Source organism: Cryptotermes secundus, unplaced genomic scaffold (genome assembly GCF_002891405.2).
Source record: "Cryptotermes secundus unplaced genomic scaffold, Csec_1.0 scaffold557, whole genome shotgun sequence".
Lineage (NCBI taxonomy): Eukaryota > Metazoa > Arthropoda > Insecta > Blattodea > Kalotermitidae > Cryptotermes > Cryptotermes secundus.
This window is the reverse complement of record NW_019735564.1, coordinates 510036-531033: the sequence shown is the minus strand read 5'-3', so window position 1 is coordinate 531033 and position 20998 is coordinate 510036. Positions and strand designations below refer to the sequence as shown.

General features: G+C 36.9%; 1 protein-coding gene across 4 annotated transcripts; it reads left to right on the top strand.

Moving 5' to 3' along the window:
• The first annotated feature begins 507 nt into the window (after window positions 1-507).
• LOC111869619 (zinc finger protein 239-like) lies at window positions 508-20028 on the top strand. Of its 4 annotated transcripts, XM_033753495.1 has the most exons (7): window positions 508-727; window positions 2169-2341; window positions 5371-5517; window positions 8486-8592; window positions 11592-11802; window positions 14537-14654; window positions 19415-20028. In XM_033753495.1, the coding sequence occupies exons 2-7, from the start codon at window positions 2216-2218 to the stop codon at window positions 19429-19431; spliced, it is 726 nt and encodes a 241-aa protein (XP_033609386.1). In that variant the 5' UTR covers window positions 508-727; window positions 2169-2215; the 3' UTR covers window positions 19432-20028. The 4 variants fall into 4 exon arrangements, with proteins under 4 accessions (XP_033609386.1, XP_023717044.1, XP_023717042.1 ...); XM_023861276.2 differs by lacking the exon at window positions 19415-20028 and having other exon boundaries at window positions 14537-17226; XM_023861274.2 differs by lacking the exon at window positions 19415-20028 and having other exon boundaries at window positions 11592-17226.
• Window positions 20029-20998: the final 970 nt, after the last annotated feature.

Here is a 20998-nt window from a genome sequence, read left to right as displayed (position 1 = left end):
GCATCACATCATCATGACATCTGGGGAATATGAAGTGTAGCCCCACCCATTTTGAAACCAATGCACTGGAAGGCTTGAAGCTTTATTCGCATTTCCTACAGTATAGAGCATACCTGGCAGGAGAAAGAGTGAATCTTAATAGTCGATCTGAACATATTTTTAAAGGCAGTTTCTACCCAAAAAATGGATGCCAACAGATGTTTGGGGGATGGGATGTGGGGTTGTGAGAAAACCATGCTTATAACCTTCTTCCCCAGATTTTTTGAAAAAATTGAATCGAATAAAATGAAGAACACTTTTCAAATGTTAATAATAAAGTTAATTGTACCGACAGAAACGTATTAATTTCAATTGAATATCCTAGGGAAAAATTTTCCAAAGCGTGGTACGAGTACCACCAACGACATGCCAACGATATCTAGGGATACGCTGCACTGGTTGAGCTACCGTCGCCGACCACAATACAAGTCGTACCGGACTGTACCGAACCATATGATGGCAGGAGTGTCCGTCCTTGATGCTACATTTTGCGGCTCGTATAAATGTGTGCTAATGAGGTCTTGCGTTGAAAATAGCGTGTAATTCATGCTAAGAAATATGTCATTAAGACGTATTTAAAACTTCGTAGAAGTAGAAAGCAGGAAGTAATTTTGGAGAGCATACATTCCGAATCAGTTATAATCTGAATACGAAGTGCTGCAGCAGTATGAAGTAGGAGGTTAAAGAGGTTAAGTATCGCTTAATATGTTATTTTATTGAGTATAAACGTAAGTGCTGTGCATGCAGGAGGAATACAGAGGTTTCAATAGACGTCAGTAATGACTGTAATGACGTAGGATGTGTTTATGATTTGTCACCACAATGCAGGAAAACGTCATAACATGAAGATAGTTCAAATTTTGTAGAATGACAGATAAAAACAGAGTAATGAAGATTATATTGAAGCCGGGGAATGCCTGCAACCATTTAGCGTAGAATTGTAAATTTTTCTTAAATTTAAAATGTACAAAAAAATCGTAACTTTACTTCTTGTTTTGTGTGTGTGAAAATTAGTGTATCACGTTAAGGGAAGAATGTAGTTTGAAGGTGTCAGAGCAGGGTGCTAAGGAGAATGTTGGGACTCAAGAGGGGTAGTACCATGTTAAATGTCCCCCTTATCACCATAACATAGTGGGAGGCAGCCTTTTAGATGTGACTAGATCATATAAGTAGACATGGACATCTGACAGTAGTTAGTTCCATAAGGTGCAGTGGGTTCTGGCATCTTGCAACTGTGATACAAAATGTTAGACCAGACTGTAGACTTGGATAGATTTTTTTGGAATGATCTAAGCACAGGACAGCTGACATGGGATTTGGAACTTAGAATGCAAGAGAAATAGGAAAGGATAAGGTTTAGTGGGAGGACAGGAAGTCAGTTGAGGTGATGGTGGCACTAAGTGAGGAATGATTACACATATTTTTATGAAAATGGAAGCATTAATTGCCACAGACTTACTTTTTTCAGTTCTTTCTCTTTCTTCCTATTTACTTTTTCTTTTTTGGCATAAGGTAATCACATGAGCAGTAAAGTTTGTTAGTAAAAGGATATCTTACATACTATGAAAAAGTTGTTGGTCAGGAATTTTCCTTAATGTACATTCCAGGTGATGGTAACAGTGGGTAGAAGGTAGAGGTTGTATGAAGAAGTGCAGCATGTGTTTGTTGAGTTCCCAAAGGACAACATGAGAATCTCTTTAGGGGGAGAAGATATTTTCAAATGAACATTTGGTAAAGAGGGGTTACATGTAACTAGTTAATGATAATATGGTTAGAGTAGTAAACTGTACCAGATCAAAATATTTGTAAGTGTAGAATGTTTGTATATCAGAGCTTTCATAAATACACATGGAATTCCAGTGATGGAAAGCTGTACAATCAAATTGATCACATCTTGAGAGCTGTGAGATGGCATTTAAATATACTTGATGTCTGATCTCTAAGAGGGGCTGGCAAAGGTGGTGATCACTACCTGGCTGTTGCAACAGTTAGGGAAAGGGGAAAGTAAATGAGCACTGTGCAGACATTCAATCCAAAGTAGGGAAATGATGTGGAGGGTAAAGAACAGTATGTTATTGGTTAATAACTTTTATTAAAGAATATTTGTTTTTTTTTCTATATAATTACAGAAGCATACACTTCATAACAAATATAACAATCTGTTGGAAAGCATAAAATGGATGTCATCAAGACCGAACCATGTTCAGATATGAAGGTAGAAAGAATGTCCCCACTAAGTGAATATTCATATTTTGATATCACTCATAAGGATTTGGTGTCTGTGGTAAAGAATGAAGATATGGTGAGATTTGCTTATGTTTCTCTATACAAAGGAGTATATTTAATTAGAAGTTCCTTGAAACATCTGTTTATTAGATTATTTCAATAATGTGGCATTTTTGCTTAGTTCAGACAGCCACACCTTATCGTAACAATTAAAACTAAGTCAGTTCAGTTACTGTGACAATCATAGAGATTGATTGTGTATAAATGAAACTGAAAGAAACTAAATGGACTACAAGTATCTGTTAATGAAAGGTAGAGAAGAGCAGAAAATATGAATAATTTAGTTTAGTGAAATTTGGCACTAGAACTATTGTAAACGTAAAATGAAATAAAGATCATGTTATGAAGATTTGTGCTGAGTCTCAGACTTGGGTGCATTATTTGGAACAACTGAAGCAACAGAAAACAAACACGAGATTTGTGACTTAATATCAGAATGCTCATAGCTCAGTTTCCTTGCAAATCAGTAGCAAGGGAATTAGTAAAGTATAAATTAGATATAGTGGGAGTGTAGAAGGTCAGAATGGAACAGTGGTAGCCCTAAACCAGCAGATGGTTACACTATTTCATATGGAAAAGGGAATATAAATTATTCAATATCATCTCAGCACCTAAGAAAGGGGTGTTGAGAATTACTGGTAGCTGATCCTTCAGATTTCAACATGGATTTCCAACTCTTCTGTAGACTCATCATTCAAAACTGTCCTTCAGAGCACTAAATGTAATGTCCAGACTTATATTCTTTGTTTCGAAGGATTGTGATGACACTGTTGCGAGACATTTTTCTTTCTGCATCTGAGACTTTTTTTTTGTAGTGACTGTTGAGATACTGTTTTGAAATAGTTCAGAGGCAGTTTTGAGAAATGATTGCTGGATATGTATGTATCCCATTCTGGAAGGGAAACAGATACAAAGTCTGAAGTGTGGGAGCTTACAACAGTGGTATACTGATTAGTCATCAAATATCTTGCAACAAGTGCAAACACTTTTTTTAATATCAGCATAGTTTACCAGTTTATTTTCACATTAGCGTTGACTTAATTTAGTTACTCTGTTTTTTGTATATATTGATAATTTGTTTATAGTCTGAGTATGTGGAAAACTGAGTGTACAGTGAAATGGATTGATCTGTCACATTCCATATCATGCTTGTGGGATGTTACATATGTAGACTATAAGAATGAGACAGAGAAGAAAACATACAGACAGTGATGGGTGAATTTGTTATGAGTAATAATGGGGGGGGGGAGTAAATTCATTGATTAAAGATCCAATTTTGAACTGAAAGTAAGAAGGTTACTTGATTGTGAGAAGGGTGGTTGTTCTCCAGAGAATATAGTTAGTTTGGACTTGAGTCACTTTTCTTTAAACTTGAAGGAAAGGGTCAAGAGGAAGCTGAAATACTGATAATGATGTGAGTTAAGTATGTTATTTGTGATAAGAGCAATCAAATATGGTTTTATTACCATGTAAGAAAATAATTTATTTAAGCACAATTGTTGTGCCAGGGAACTTTTGTTCTGCAAAAACCAAGTATTCATAGAACTCTTTTCTAATATCTCCTGCTGTTTCCACTGATCTTTATGGCAGATTCTATGTATTATCGAATCCCTATCTTCATTTTAAAAATGTGTTGTCCATGATACTGGCACTACTCTGTTACTGAATACATTCTCAAAATCAAATGTATTAGGATGTGATAGGAATTCTTTATTGAGTGTTCACACAGAGGAAGGTATGAAAATAAATATGTGTTACAGAAATGACCTCAACTTAATTGGGCTGCAATTCCATCTCAACAGCATGAACATGGAGGATGGAATAGCATCCATTTCCTGAAGGAAAGGAAGAAGCTCCTCTCCAATCACAAACCAGTTACTTTATCATAAATGGTACTTCCCCACCTGAGCCCTCAATGGGTCAAATAAGTGTTATTTCCCCACTTCACATCTGCTGGCATAATGAACAGGGCTGTCTCTTTGTAGTTCTCAGATTAAAATATTGAAAATCATTGTTTCTGGAAAGGGCCAACTTTGTGAATTTTTTTCTTCCTCACAGTTCATGTTTTTTCCTGAAAATATTGGATCTTGGAAAGAACACTCTTTACACTATTCAGTTTCCCACTCTTGATGAAAACTGGGGTGCCCTTTGAGGGGCTGTGAAAACAACACAGCAAGCCACGAGGTAACCCTGGATGACATCAAGAACCTCCTCATCAAGATAGACAGGCGGCATGAAATCTGCCCCATACAAGAAGGACGATAGGAGTATGGACACGAACCTACATGGTTTAAAAAATTTTTAACTAGTGACAGAGGTTTTTTAAATTAACATCTAGAAATCTTTAAAAAATTTAAAAACTACAATACCAGGAAGCTGCTGTGATTGTGAATTGTTCGACTTTATGCGTACTGTGCATTATAGAATATAAGTGTATGTATTTTAAATCAAAACACCTATTGTGATGGTAGTTTCTATTTCGTAATGATGTTCCCTCTGAAGATGGTCCGTACGGACCGAAACATGTAAGGGAGATAAGTTTTCATGTAGTAAAAACTTATATGTCACATTGAACAGAGTGGTTTGTATTTATAAAGTGAAAGCATAGTATTGACTTCGTATAAGGTTTGTATAAGAGTTCTTCTCAGCTGACAGATGGCAGATCCATGTAACGGGCACACCCAATTCCACATACCTGCTGGATAACTGGGAGTTTATTGTATTTGGTTTTATGTAGCTTTGTTTTGCAATTTATATGTGAATGGAAAGAACGAGCTCTTCCACACGAAGAGTTACACATGTGTTGACTGATCTCCATTTCCCCATAATCCATTTGCAATGCCAACCTTGGCTCTTTTTTGAGGAACGTGACAGCTGAAGTTGCTGACAGAATGATTTAGTATTAATTTGTGTTTGTTATTTGGACTAAAATGACATGAATGTATGCAGATTTGAACTGGACTGTCTCAGCTTCAAGGCTATAGTAAAGGAGATCTATTATGGGAAAGTAAGAGTGTAATTGGTATTAATCTCATTACTTTATAGTGTAATATGGATGTGTGTAAATTGGAACCTGAGCCATGTATTGATGATCAACCAGTATTCTCTCTCAGTGATGATAAACTGATTAGCACGAAAGAGGAAGAGTCCCCAGTACCAACAGCATGTTCATCAGGAGAGAGGAAAGTTAAAGTGAGTTGTATACTTTCTTCATACACTTCTGCATGTCTGTTTTATAGTTATATATTTATTGAAATCTGATATGATGTTTTTCCTGCCTTAGTTGTTGTGTTGTCCACTCCCTTATGCTATTCTGCTTGACCAAATTGTCACAGGCATATGAAGACTTTTGGTTTTCCAGTGGTTGGTGGATGCGAGTAGTCTACCTCATTCACATTTTATGGTGTTAGATTAGATTAGATAATATAGGTAAGCATTGAACAACCCTTGCACTGCAACTATGTACGGTATATTGTGCATCCCCCCTGNACCAATCTTCCAGACAATTCTTGCATTTTTGTAACCATTATGAGTTTTTGCACACTTTCCGAGTGTTAATGAATATGTACTTTGAAGCGTGATTATGACAGTGTTAATGAATACTTCATTCTTCATCCTGATTGTCATTCATCAGCATTGCAGGTATTTACCTATGTAGGATGTAAGCCACCGGATTTAAATTGTCCTTCCAGGGCACTTCCAATACTTTCTGGAATCCTTATGATATAATCAGAATTCTTAAATCCATGGGTTACAACATGTTGCACAAACACTGAAGCCCTCCTAAGGAAAGTGTATGCTCTCAAGTTTAAAATAAATTGGCTGCACTGGTATTTTCATTGCAATGTAATGTTTAAAGAGTATATGAGAATAAAGATATTTTAATTGTATTGTGACATGCTGGGTCAAGTAAAGTGGGTTGGGTTATTTAACAGTGCTCTCAGTATCTAGACTATATTATGGATGAAAGAATGAGTGATGAACTGGAAAGGATTTGGAAGGAAGTGATCTTGGCGTAATGAAGATGAGCTATGCTAGCATTTGCCTGAGAGGACTAAGGAAAGCAATGAAAAGCTCAATTAGAATAGTCAGTATCCCAGTCAAGATTCAAACTGAGCATCATCTGAATATAAATTTAGAGCTTTACCTCTAGCCAAACATGCTTGATATCAAGCAACTTAAGAAGGTGAATCTTCACAATGTCAGTGTGTATAATGGCAGGAATATCTCCCTGACTTAAAGAAAATTAAGAAATTCTTCTATTCATATCATTTTTAATGGTATTGCAAGAAGCTAGCAAGATTAGCAGTGGATTTAAGGTTATAAATTGTTCTTGAAAGGGAACATAGCATTTATTGTGCCTACATACAAAGTATGTTGAATTGAAGGGAATACCTGAACTGTTCTACTGTAAGATGGATTACACGGTAGTCTGCATGCTGTGGTTATTGTGACACTTGTTGGTTGACTGTGTTTTATTCTAAGATTTTGTCCATATGCATCTTGGGTCTGTGCTCAAACCTGGGGCCATATGGTGCTTAACCCAAGGCCTTATCTTCTACTATAAAGAAAATCATGTGAGATTTTAAGTACATCTTTATTTATTTCTCCAGTCTGTAGTCCATTGATTAAAAATTCCTACACTGTTTGAGCATAAAGGAAGACATTGCTTAGATTGCTTTCTGCAAGGAAAAGCAGTCCTGCATGACAGTCCATGTAGTTTTTCTTTGTATCGTTGCAGATAACTTTTGAACCAGTTGATTAAGCTTTTCTTAAACTTGATATGAAGTTCATTTCTTTGGAAATCACTGCAACACCTTATGCCAGTAATTCCTCCCCTACACTATATGGACATGGCAGCAATGAAAAATTCAGAGGAGACACAACACGTGATGTACAATATTTTCAGCATCATAAAAGAATTGTTGGTCTTGCTCATGGGTATTGTTGGATCCTGTGACAGCTACTAGCTACTGCTTGTTCCATTAACCTGACTGAGGCACTAATAATTCTGCTATTGTTATGTGGGCTATGATAAAATGCTAAAATAGACAAATATAGAAATATACATAAAGGAAAATGACAGTAAGAGCCACAGATTTTCAAAGTATAATAAATATGGAAAAAAGAGGAGGATAATGCAAGTTGTGAAGTAAAGTAAAACTATCAAGTGAAAATGAAGGTAATCAGAAAGATATTATGTGTGAAATTTGTATTGGTTTGTTTCCATTATAATTTTTACTTGAGTTCAGTCATTTGTGACATAATCTCATCAAGATGTAGTATGAGTTGTATATGTAGTCATAGTCTGACTTCTTTTATTCCTTATCCTCTGATTAATGCTAGGGGATTCTGCTGTGCTTGCTCACAGTTCAGTCATAACATCCAGTATTAAAATACAGGTTTCAAGAATCATTTCTAAATAAACAATTTTCATGAAAATGATGACAGAGTATTGTTGGCAGATCCGTCTGTCAGCAGAATTAGAAGTATCTGCAAGAAGTGCATATACATTTATGATCCAATATGGCACCATATTGTACAGGGAGTTATGTCCTCCATGTCCCTTCCATACTTTGCTGGTAAAAAAGAGGTAATGTTGTCCCTGTACTTAACTAATTAAGCATTACATTGTGAAGGCATATGGGGGAGTGGATGTATAGATCCACATTTTCTTGATCTCGGAACTAGTTGGAGGTGAGTTTGCTGGCTCATTTATAATTTTACACGTTCCTTTTCTTACTCCATCTTCATATTGTGCATGGTGTCAGGTATAATGTGATGAAATACAGGTGGCGTGAGTTCACTAGGTTTTGACGGTTGTGATGTTTCCAGTATGCATTCCCGTGTTATCCTTCCTGGTAAGTCCCAGTATACTACCAGCAGTATATCTTTCTGATTGAATTAGCACCTTGCAGTCTCTGACTCAGGCAGTCCATAATTATGGAAACTTTTTCAACAGATGGATTTTTGTGCAAATTGTTTTGGTAGTTACTTTTAGCAGAGCAATTTAAAATATCTGAATAATTAGTCTCAAATTATTTGTATCACAGGGTGCAGATTGTTCTGTCATCTTCAATCCTGTGTTCTGTTACTGGACTTCAGTACTGAGTATTAGTTTTTCAACAGTCTTACGCCATAAAAATATATTTCCTTGCAGGAAGGGTTGTGGTGTGTTTCTGGTGTTGAGTCAGCTATGAATCTACCAGTCAAAGATGAGTTAGATGAAGAAATAACAATAGAGGAACATGAAGTGAGGCTGGACAGGTGAGAATAATGATAACTTTTAGTAACAGGAATATACAAAGTGATTCAGAGTCTTATAACCAAACTTTAGGAATTTGTTGAGGAGATAATATTGAGTAGAAAATGTAAACACTTGGCAGATGCACCACTTTTCAAACTTTCAGTCCTGATTTTTGTATTTGTGTGTCATGTGTCTTCATAACATCATAGGTAGAATTCATACTGCATTTGCTTATGGTTCACATTACTTCTGGCTATAAAGTAACCGTAACAAGAGAATGGGAAGGCATGCTTTACCAGTGTGGAATATACTGATATACATACATATTGTATAAGGCTTTCATGACAGAAATGCTACAGCTGCAGTGAGGAAATACCAACATCAGACTCCAAATCAGAGGCAACCCAACAGTTATATCTGGAGTGGTATACTACTTCTGAGTGAAACAGGTGCATTTATACTGCCAGCACATGTTGCCCATGATAAATGCATTGTGCAGAAATAAGAGCAAGAGTTAAATGCTGTATTTGCTGACCTATCAACTAGTACTTGTTGAGTTATACATAAAACATATGCAGCTTGGTGTACACTGTATTAGGAGCAGTTCCTTTCTTATTGTGTGCATCCTGTCCAAGGACTGCAGCCAGGGGGCAGCAGTCTTTGCCTCTAGTTTTGGTGGTGGCTTATACATAGAACTAGAGAAACCTCTTTGTGTACATGAATGGACCCTGGAGAATTGTGATGCTACTCTCCGTTTGAGCAGAGGTTAAACATTAGTGTTTGGGACCATGCGCATTGGATAGTGAGTTATTTTAATGGAATCCGGTACACTGATTTTCTTGAAAGAACAGTTCCCCTTGTATTGGAGGCTGAACCATTCAGTGTTTGTGAAAGCATATGGTTTCAGCATGATTGTGTTGTGCAAAGTGCGTAATTGGTTGTACAACCTATTATCTAGATATGTTGATCAGCTGTGAGGATCTGATCATCTGGCTTCCACATTCTCATACTGTGAAGGCACTTAATTTTTTTGTATGTTTATGCATCAAGGAAAATGTTTGTGCTATGGAAGTTCAAGATAGTGATGGTTTGATCAAATCAACCTGATACATTCTTAGAAAATTGGCAGTGATGATGATTTGAAGAAGAATTTATTTACATTTTCATCTCCAAATTATCCAAACAACCACCTGAGGCCACAGGACTTTGAATCATTTTGTGTGTGTGTGTGTGTGTGTCTCTCTCTCTCTCTCTCTATATATATATATATAAAATGGAGGAACAGGAAATGTGCTGTCTCTTATCTTGAACGAGGTGACTTATTTATATAGTGACTGAGATTTTCCCAAACCCCCTGAAACAAAATCTACGAATACACAGATAAATACTATGTATACCATTTGACAGATGTTGCTGTGGCATCAGAAAGTTAAATCAGAGTTCATCTACACTTGAACAATACAGATGATTTTAAATACTTAAGAGTCATGTCTCATAATTACTTGTCATCAAACAGAACATAATCACAAATATCAGAATTTAGCCAAAAGGATGTGCTGTATTCCTGTACTAAATACTTTATATAAAATATATATTAAACAATGAACTGCTACAGAGATACTTATGATGACTTCAGAACAACAAATACAGAACTTGATGAAACAAAACTATTTCCCATATTTTTTTATTGGAGTTACTGAAACAAAACTTTGACTCACTGCCTGTATTGACTAATAGTAAAGAAATTTACAGAAGTTAAATAATCAGCCATTAAACCTTTTGGAATACTTTCTAGCACAGCCCGTGAAGTTTAAAATCACATGGTTTGCACAGAAATAATGAAGGAATTCAGTTTTAACTGTTTAAACTAATGCTGCAGCATTGTCCTCTATACTTACTTACAAATTCCAGAAAATTGTCTTTAATTCACAGCTTATAAAAGAGAATAAATACATGAAGAATGTCTGGCTGAATGCTTTTGAGAATATCCATTTAATAATGAACACACACAAAACTTGTTACATGTGTGTATATGTACGTGTGCACATATGCACAAACACATGCATATGCAGAAGGACACATTTTAGCATTGATTTATCCGTTGAAGCTGGAGTTTGGTGTGAACTGCATGTGAAAAGAATTGAGTGCCCCTACAGTGGCAAAATAGATTTATTCAGCATTACTCTATATTAACCTACTTGACCTGAAAGCACTCATTATCTGAATCAGTTGTAAGCTGCTTTTTCAGTACTGCAAGGTGTCAAGTGAGATTCATCAGAAATTATGGTGGTATGTACTTACGAGTAATGTGTTTTGCCCATAACAGTTTTCAGTTACTCCTGACATTTTATTTCACTCATTAATCTTTCATGGGGGAAGGTATCTTTTGGTATAATTTACCTAGCTTGGAGCACTTGTTTACATTTGGTACTGAAGAGTGTATGATGAGGCATACCTTATAGGTAACAGAGCATAAATATCTTCAGTGGATTCATCCAATTGTGTGGACAAATGTGTAATAAAGAACACATAGTGAACTGAAACAGATGAACACATGAATATTTACAGTAGAATTCTGATTTAAGGTTTCTTCATACAAGAGATACCCCAGTTTTTTGTTCATTTATTGTGGTTCCAGCCAAACCCTCCTATAAATGACATAATTTATCCAATTTTTTATATCTCCATTTAGTAAATAAAAGTCCAGTCTCTACAGGAAATCTGATTTTTGGTTTGGTGTCATGCATTTATTTTCCACTCATTTTCTGTCTTAGTTTTAGGTATTCACATGCATTTCAGTGGTTTTTCTTGAAAACATTTGTGTTGCCTGTGAACTTTCCATCAAATAGAATTGTGTCCAGATACCTAAGCTTGCAGTGATGCTCAAAGTGATATGTCATTAGATTCAATATATGCTTACAATTACTTATGAAGCACTATAATTATGATTAGCTGTAACTTTTTATAAGAAATTGCACAAAATATTTCTGCTTGTGTGTATAATGATTCTATCTTTTAGTGAGGACACAGCTGTTTGTAGAACAGAAGACATTTATAAAGGAGACGGCTCTTCAGTGGAATCAGTACAAAAGCCACATATATGTAATATATGCCACAAGTCGTTTCGATGTCCATCTTTTCTTGTTCATCATTATCGATCACATACTGGAGAGAAGCCATATGCCTGTGAGATATGTAACAAGACCTTTTCCCAAAAATCAAACATGAAGGTACATAAGCGAATTCATACTGGGGAAATGCCCTACACATGCAGTACGTGCAACAAATCATTCAAACAATATTCTTGTTTTGTTGCACATCTGCGGGGTCACACTGGTGAAAAGCCTTACACTTGTGAGGTTTGTAACAAACGATTTCCACACCTTTCTTCACTTCGTCGTCACCATCGAAAACATACAGGCGAGAAACCATACAAATGTGATATATGCAATAAGGTATTTTGTGATCGGTCTCAAATTGTGTATCATATAATGTCTCATATGGGAGAGTTGCCCCTCAAATGTGATAGATGTAACAAAGGGTTTTCCACTAGATCAACCTTGTATGTACACCAGAATACACATACAGGACTTAAGCCATATAAATGTGAATTATGTTTGAAAAAATTTGCTGATAGTTCAAACTTTGCTAGACATTTGCGGACTCATACCGGCCATAAACCATTTAAATGCGATGTGTGCAGCAAAACTTTTGCTCAAAGTTCAGGCTTATTACTTCATTCGCGGACCCACACTGGAGAGAAACCCTATTCATGTAAAGTTTGCAACAAAGTGTTTTCTCGTTCAGCACATGTTACCAGGCATGTGTTGATTCACACTGGCGAGAAACTATATGCGTGTAGTATTTGTGGTAAAGCCTTCCATCAGAATGCGACCCTTACAAAGCATAAACGCATTCACATAAAGAATGTTATATAATGGAATTTTTATTTAATAATTATGTAATCTTTACAGATGTTTGAGGTAGCTATAACGTTTGAAAATACAAAATTAAGTAGTCTATTATTAAGATATTTGAGGTTCTCAGAGAGGTGAATATTAAAAAGTTCTGTGTTCTGGGATATGACAATATGTAATTTGGTAGATAGGTACTGACATTTCAGAGGAACATTGTGCTTCCATTTTGACCACAGAACATTAAGCTGGCTGAAGAAAAACTGTAAGTGAAGGAAGGGCTGATATGATTGAATCAATGGAAACCAGCGTTATTGCACAGGCTATTTCCAAAGTTATATGTCAGTAGGGAAAAATTTAAGCATTGGAGGAACGGAGATGACTGGAGACTCAAGTCACAGGATATCATCTGGCTCAGATGTTTTACATTTCTTCAAGGAGTAAAATTATATTTCAGCACCCTGTCACATTAATTTAAGCTTATGTATAAGTAAAGCGTCTTTTAATGTAACTGTTTAGTTCTATATAAAATACATACACATATATAAACATGAACTTGGTGGTAAAAATGCCATTCCACAACTAAATATTTGCATTATAAAACAGTCTTATAATGCAATAAAATACAAACTAGGTGGTAAAAATGACATTCCACAACTAAATAATTCCATTATAAGATTGTTTTACATGCACAAAACAAGCACACACACATACATACATACATACATACATATGTATACAACACAGGAAACACATGCACACACGCATGCGCACACAGCACAAAACAAACACATACATATATGTTTAGAGGAGTAGATGACACTTGCTCAGGCAGAGCTTGAGTCACATTGGTGGGTTGTAGGCCAATGTAGATGAATTCCCCCAAATCTCTCACATAATGTAAGGATTCCAGTTATGTTGGTGGTGGAGCATAAGAAACTGCTTCCTTTTGCACAGTCTAGAAGTCTTTGAACTATGTGGTCATGATTGTTGGGAGACAACCTCAGAAAAGGAGGACTTTATGAGGAGAATGATCTTACCTTCCACTGTCTCTGGAGTCCATGGCATTTAAATTCTGTTCAGAATAACTCACATTGTCTTTGTTAGCTCTTATAGTAAGGCATGGAGAGCATACTTCTCTTCTCTGCTCATATTGTCTTTGGGCTTCCTGGAATCTATCAGGATCCTAACACTTTCATGTAAATCTCCTTGGCCGACTTCCCATGGCTTTCTCCATCCTACTGGGGATTTCTTCAGTGGGTATCGTCATGGGGGAAACTTCACTGTATCAGATCTTTGTCCAAGGCTGAATATGAAGTATCCTCTAACAATGAATTGCTCCAGCTCCTGAAGAATACTGGCAAGCTTAACCTTGTTTTGGCATTGTAATTTACTACAGTGCCTGGTTTTGCTGTCTGCTGCAACACAAGAATCCTTCTTAGTAGATGATACAACTGATCAGGGCCTGGTCATAATCAGTGAACCCCCTAAGCAGACAACAACGTATTCTGAACAACAAATTGGTTGATCTCATTTAGCTTGCACGTGAAATAGTGAATCCAGTCACAGGGCAGGTAGAAGCTGATATGTTGAATCCTCCTGGTGGCCTCAGAATGAATATGGTCCTTGAGCTTTAAGAAATGGGGAAACATATCTCTGTCTCTATGCTACAGTAAGAATGACTAGGAGCTAATCAGCCAAGCTTTTTTGATTTGGAGGAATTCAGATCTGCAGGTGTTGCAGAGTAGATTCTCAATAGGTCACACATCCCAGAAGACTGTACTTTTGGTTATTATTAATTTACTAGTAGAGTTTTATAGCTAAAATTATAAAAACGAATATACAAGCAACATGTTCCAGACTTAATGTTCATCTTCAAGCTCAGTTCACATATACAGATGATAGAGTAGAGACTGAATTATTTTTATTTAAAATTCTGTGTGTTAATTTAAAATGTTGGTATGTTGAAAGATTAAAACAGAAAGTTGGTAACAAGTAACTAAAACTGCCTATGACAGATATGCGTTTTCTGATTATTTTATATAAACAGGGCGAGTCTCCTTGGGGGTTGGCGTATCAGTTGGGCTTCTCCTGTGTCTCTACAGTGATACAATCTGTCAGTCCATCCACAGTCATTGCAGCCCATAACAAAGATGTCTCCATACTTGGTGAGCTCTTCAAACTCTCGGAATTCAGTGTTACTTTCTCTGTTGGCTTCCATTTTCTCTTTCAGGTTTTCTTGGCTGGCCCTTATTTCCTTTAGGTTGGCATCCATTTTTCTTGGTTCTCTGTCATGGCTTCCAGCCTTACCATCATTTCTTCTCTCATTTCTCTTAGATCAGCATCCATTTCTGGCTGGTTTGCTTACATTTCTGCTTGGTTGGCATCCATTCTGGCCAGCATTTCCATTAATTGTTCCATTTTTGTAATATGGCATCATATTGATGATAATTCATTATGTAAATGTTTAGTTTGATTTTTTTTCTTAATGATAATGTTTTACTGTTGATTTCTTTCTAATGTCTCTTACAATATACAGTTCTGTGGCTTTTGCAGTTTTGTACTCAGTCATGTAATTGATGGTTGACATTAATAGTATCAGTCGGTTTCTTATATCTGTTACATATAATTTTTGGCAAGTTCTAGGGCTGGTTTGGGCAAATTACTTGATCTGACTGCTGAATCTGCTTTCTATAATACATTTAATGCAGTGTGTATGGTATTAGAGCCCAGTAATGTTTCATTGGTGTAAGTAATATTTAATTATACACATATAAGATCAGGGTATTGTCATGGTATCAAACATATAATAAAAGTTGATGACTGATGAGTAAAGTAGGTTATCTAATTGTGCTGAGGGTACTGTAAATATATTTCAGCAAATAAGGCCAATGTAACAATGTCATCAGCTAGGTTTTTGGTTTGTTTCTCTTCATTGTTATTGTACTGAAAATAATTTTGGCCAGGTTTATTTCTTTCACATTGATTAATTCAGTAAAATTCAATATAAATTTTACAGCTGTATTTAAATGTCATGTGTTATGGAGATATATATTTCATTATTTGATATATTAGACTACATATTATGTCAGAAGCCTGTATGTGAAAGAGTCTGAACATGACCATTTGGACCAAAAAATATTGTTTATATATTTAATATTATTCTGAACATGCAGTTTTTCTAGCCAATAAAAAAAATATTTTGTTGTGCATATTAAATATTATAATTGACCTTTATGTTGTGGTACTATTCTACAATTTGTATTTATTATGTTAAGCCATCACTACAAAATCATTTTTTAAAATTTGAGGTCTTACACTTCGAATTTATTAAAGATATTAATGGTATATTTAACAACAGTCTCTCTGAAATCTCCTGCTTATATATGTACAAATTCTGCATAGAGGAAGTGCCACAAATATGAAACCTGCAGCAAGTTATGTGCTAGTTGCAGGACCCTGAACCACTATAAATGTATTCACGCAGGAGAAACTACATAAATGCAAAGAATGCCCATCAATAGTCAGTGGACTATGCAGCGTTATACCCCAAAAGATAGAACTCAATGTAACCACTTTTGTGGAAACCTCATTGTTCTCTCAGAGTGAGAGGCTTGTCATAACAGTTGCATACTGGTGGAAAGTGATATACACATGAAATCTGTAAAAGTGCTAATTTTCTCTTACCATCTTGCAAGGCACATTTTGGAGAAAACCCATACATGAGACATATATAACAAAACTTTTTCACTAAAGGGGAATCTATATGCAATGTAGCCACTCCCATCATGGTGAGAAACCATAGTATGATCGTTCGTATGAAGCGTAGATCTGACTAAACACAAACTTCCAATGGAGAAAATGCACTTATATGTGAGATCCTTAAAGTGGAATTGTCGTGAATAAGCAGTCTTGCAGGCAATAATTGAATTTAAAATGGAGAGAAGGCATAAGTATGAAGTCTTTAAAATCATGCACAGAAATATCAATACTGGTAAAAGGTTATTCAGATTTGATGTGTGTAATAAATCCCCATGCAGTTGGCATCTTATTGTGCATAGACACATTCTCAAAGTATAAACACACTATCATTCATGTGTACAGTTAACGTGATGAAACTTTCTCACACAGGAGAAGTTTTATTCATGAATGAATTTTGCAATGTCAAAAGCACATATTTTAATGTGATACTTGTTCAGTCTTTCTTACAAAACAGATGACTTCCTTCCCATTGATGTATTCACATTACAGAGGATGCTACTGAATGACATTATGTTAATTAAATTCCTCATGAAATAAAATTTGGCTCACCGCTTATCAACACACAGGAAATTAAACAAATGCAAATTTAACATACTAGCATGTGTTCCAACTTTTTAAAATTTAATTTACCCTTATACTGACATAGGCTACATCATACTGAATGTGTTCTACACAATAAAACATTATAACTCTTATCCAGTGTAGTCAAGAATTCATGTATTACACTGTCCCATGGATGAATGCAGTTCTTGTTGGAACTATCCTGTATACTCAAATGTGAGTGATGTGCACTAGATAACTGATGCATGCCACCTTTACCTGTAAATATAACATTTTGTGAGAATAAGTATTTACCTTACATGTATGTGAATAATTATCTTGCAGTCTTGGAAATCAAAATAAAGGGAAAAAATATATACTACTCTGTCCAAAAAGTATCTGACCTTGGGCCGGGAAAAAAGTTCTGTATCTGGTTGGTTACAATACCTAATCGCCTTCAAAGTAGGCCCCTTGTAACTCCACACACTTAGCCCAGCGGTCCTTCCAACGCTGAAAGCAATTCTGGAAGGCTTCTTTTGGAATGGTGTGCAGCTGCGCCGTCGCGTTCTGTATAATGTCCTTGCAGCTGTCAAAATGGCAGCCTTTTAATGGTGTCTTCAATCTCGGGAACAGCCAGAAATCACAAGGAGCCATGTCAGGAGACTAGGGAGCCTGGCGAACCGGCAGAATGCCATGCTTGGCCAGGAAACCCTGGATCAGGTGTGATGAATGAGCTGGGGCATTGTCATGATGCAGCTGCCAGTTGCATGCATCCCACAGCTCCAGTCTCTTGCACCGAACTGCATCACGAAGATGGCAGAGGACTTCTTGGTAGTACTCCTTATTGACAGTCTGGCCTAGTGGTGTGTACTCATGATGCACAACACCCTGGTAATCGAAAAAAACAGTATCACCTTCACACTGCTCCGAACCTGTCGTGCTCTTTTGGGCCTTGGGGATGTTGGATGGTTCCATTGTGACGCCTGGACCCTGGTTTCTGGGTCATATCTGTACACCCACGACTCGTCACCAGTGGTCACAGTCTTCAGGAACTCAGGATCCCTGTTGGCGCACTCCAGCATGTCCTGCGCGACCTCAAGACAGAGTTGTTGCTTCTCTGGCGAAAGTGGCTTGGGCACAAATTTTGCCGCCACTCTTCGCAAGCCCAAATCCTCAGTTAAAATTGTGTTTGCGGAACCTCTGCTGATCCCCATCAGCAACTTCACGGATGGCCAAATAATGGTCCTCCGTGATCAATGTCTGCACTTTTTCAATGACATCAGCATTGATGGTCTCCCGGAATGCTGCTCACTGTCTGCTGACATACGGCCATGTTTAAAGCGGTTGAACCACTCTTTAATTTGAGTGACCCCCATTGCATCATCGCCGAAAGCCTGCTGAATTTTGCGAATTGTTTCTGCTTGGGTATCCCCAAGTTTCTGAGAAAACTTAATGCAGTATCGCTGCTCCAAGCATTCTATCCTCTTGAGCGAAACGAGAATGCAACAAACATGTGTTACACCACTTTGCTATCTGACAGCCACAGACGCATCCAGCAGTGTTGCGAGTCAGCAAAAAATCATGCATGCACATGAAAGTCCCTTCTACCACTACGCTCACTTTCCCCACCCCTTTGGCCATTACTTACGGCAGAAAAAAATAAAGTTGGATACTTCTTGGACGTATGGTACATCACTTTAGAAGAGAAATTGTAGTTGTCAAGAATGGACATAAATATTAGCAATGAATGGACTGTAAAGCAAATATGAACCTATTTGATAATGTCTGTGTATTACATATTACAGATTTATTGGTTTACTCAATCCATATAAAAGTTCAGATATGTATACAAAAAATGTATGTCTGATAAAGTAAATTAAAGATATAAAACTATGAGTTGTGCCCAGTATTTTTTCTATAGCTTTTTAAAGGATGTGGCATGGTTGCTTAGTAATTGCCTACAGTGTACAGCAGCCTTCATCCTGTCTTTCTTTTGCATGCCTTTGTACCATATGGCTTGTCTTCAGCAAAAGAGGAGTGCTGGAAAAAAGTTGCCTGCATAGGTTTAAAATTTGTATAATGTATATGACAGTTTTCAGGCATGTGCTAACATAGTTGAATAAGGCACTGTGCTGCAAGCTGGAAGGTTGCAGGTTCAAATCCCAATGAGTTCATTGAATTTTTTTAATTTACTTAATCCTTCCAGCCCCAATATGGCCCTGGACTTGACTCAGCCTCTAACAGAAATGAGTACAGGAAGATTCCTGGAGGCTAAACGGCAGCAGGCGCATAAGGCTGATAACCTTACTGCTATTTGTGAACTGATTGTCTGGAAGATGTGGGAGCCTCGATGTCTCACAACCCAATGGGCCTTCACCACCCATTACAGGGACAGCTTTACCTTTTTTTATATGTCAGTGTCATGATGACAGTCATGACTCATGACAGTCTTAAGAACAATATCATCAACTGCTCCTCATTCAGAAGGGAAAGTATTAGTAGCTCCCTGGTACAGCTTAAAGCAGGGAAAATAACCACATATCCTTGCTCAGATCACTTTAGTTTCTCTGGAATATAATTTATCAGGAAAGAATGGCTTTGAATGTGATCATCCTTTCATTTACAGACTGTAATTCTTCATGATCCAGAACACCGTGGAAAGTCCAGTGCTGATATTCAAGAAAAGGTCTCATTTTCACAGCCTTGTCAATGTTGTTTGCATGTAACAGACACACACAGACTGCTAGAGAATCTATCCAATTTTCATGCAAACTTTACAGACACTCAGTTGGGAACTCATGAGTCACAGTAGATGTTCATCTGATACTCCATTTCTTCCCAGACCTGTACCAGCATGTCTCTGGTAACAGACACACTACAGATATAGAATGTCTACTGGCAGTGGGGGTACAAACAGAGCACTCTTCACATAATCCACAAAAATAAGTCCCATTGCACATTTGTATCACAACTTGCTTTAGCATACTGAATGACATTGCTGTCTCCTGTGTAGATGCCATTTTCATAACACTTGCACCTCAAGTAGGCAGCTGGTATTAGAAAAAAGCTTGGTCAGCTTAGCTACCTATCAATGCATATGGCATCACTGTGACACGAATGATTATTGTATTTTTAGTCTCTGGAAGTGTTTACTTCATATTTGAGTTACCTGTATAGTATGTATATTGTATGTCAGAACTGTTTTGCCTAAGAAAACCAACTTAGGAACAGTGACTTGGTTCATCCTGGTCCATCACACTAGTAATACACTCAACTCTCGATTATCCGGGGGCGGATAAACCGGTTTGCGGCTTAACCGGAGCTACTGGCGCTTTTTGGAGGCTTATATGTTGTTTAATATTCATTCACATGGTGAGTTGTAACACTATTTTCGCACTAGTGTGAACCGAGCTCTGCATTTTTGGTCCCGTTATGCTAACACAATGTTCTCGGGTAGGGGTGAAAGAATGCAAGGATTTGTGGGAGGTTTCAAGGACANATAGATCTTCAAGTGCGTTAGCAAAATGTCGGGGTTTAAAAGGAAGCGTGTTGTGTTAAGTATTCAACAGAAACTTGAAATTATCAATCAGCTGGAAAAAGGAGCTGTAGTTAAACAATTAGCAATGCAATACGGTATTGGAGAACAAACTGTTCGTGATTGAAAAAACAAAAGAATCAATTAATTTCCTTTGCTTCGTCTTCCAATTCAAGCAGAATGAAGAAGAGAAAAACCATGAAAAAATCAACAATTGATGATCTCGACAAAGCAATGCTGATCTGGTTTAATCAACAATTGGTGATCTCGACAAAGCAATGCTGATCTGGTTTAATCAACTAAGGGCACAGGGAACAACAATAACAGGAGCAGTTTGTGCTAAACAAGCGAAATTTTTTCCGAAGCACTTAAACTACAAGGAAATTTTGACGCTTCTTCTGGTTGGCTGACACATTTCAAGCAGCATCATGGAATATGAGAACTTAGTATTCAAGGTGAGAAATTGTCAGGGGACCTGTCATCATCAGTTCAATTTTGCACCAATTTTGATAGTTTCGTGAAAAGTGAAAATCTGCTGCGAGAACAAATCTATAAGGCTGGTGAAGCGGGTCTTTATTGGAAATGCTTGCCAACCAGAACATTGGCATTTTAAAATGAAAGACAGGCTCCAGGTCACAAATCCAGTAAGGAGAGATTGACAGCCTTGTGCTGTTC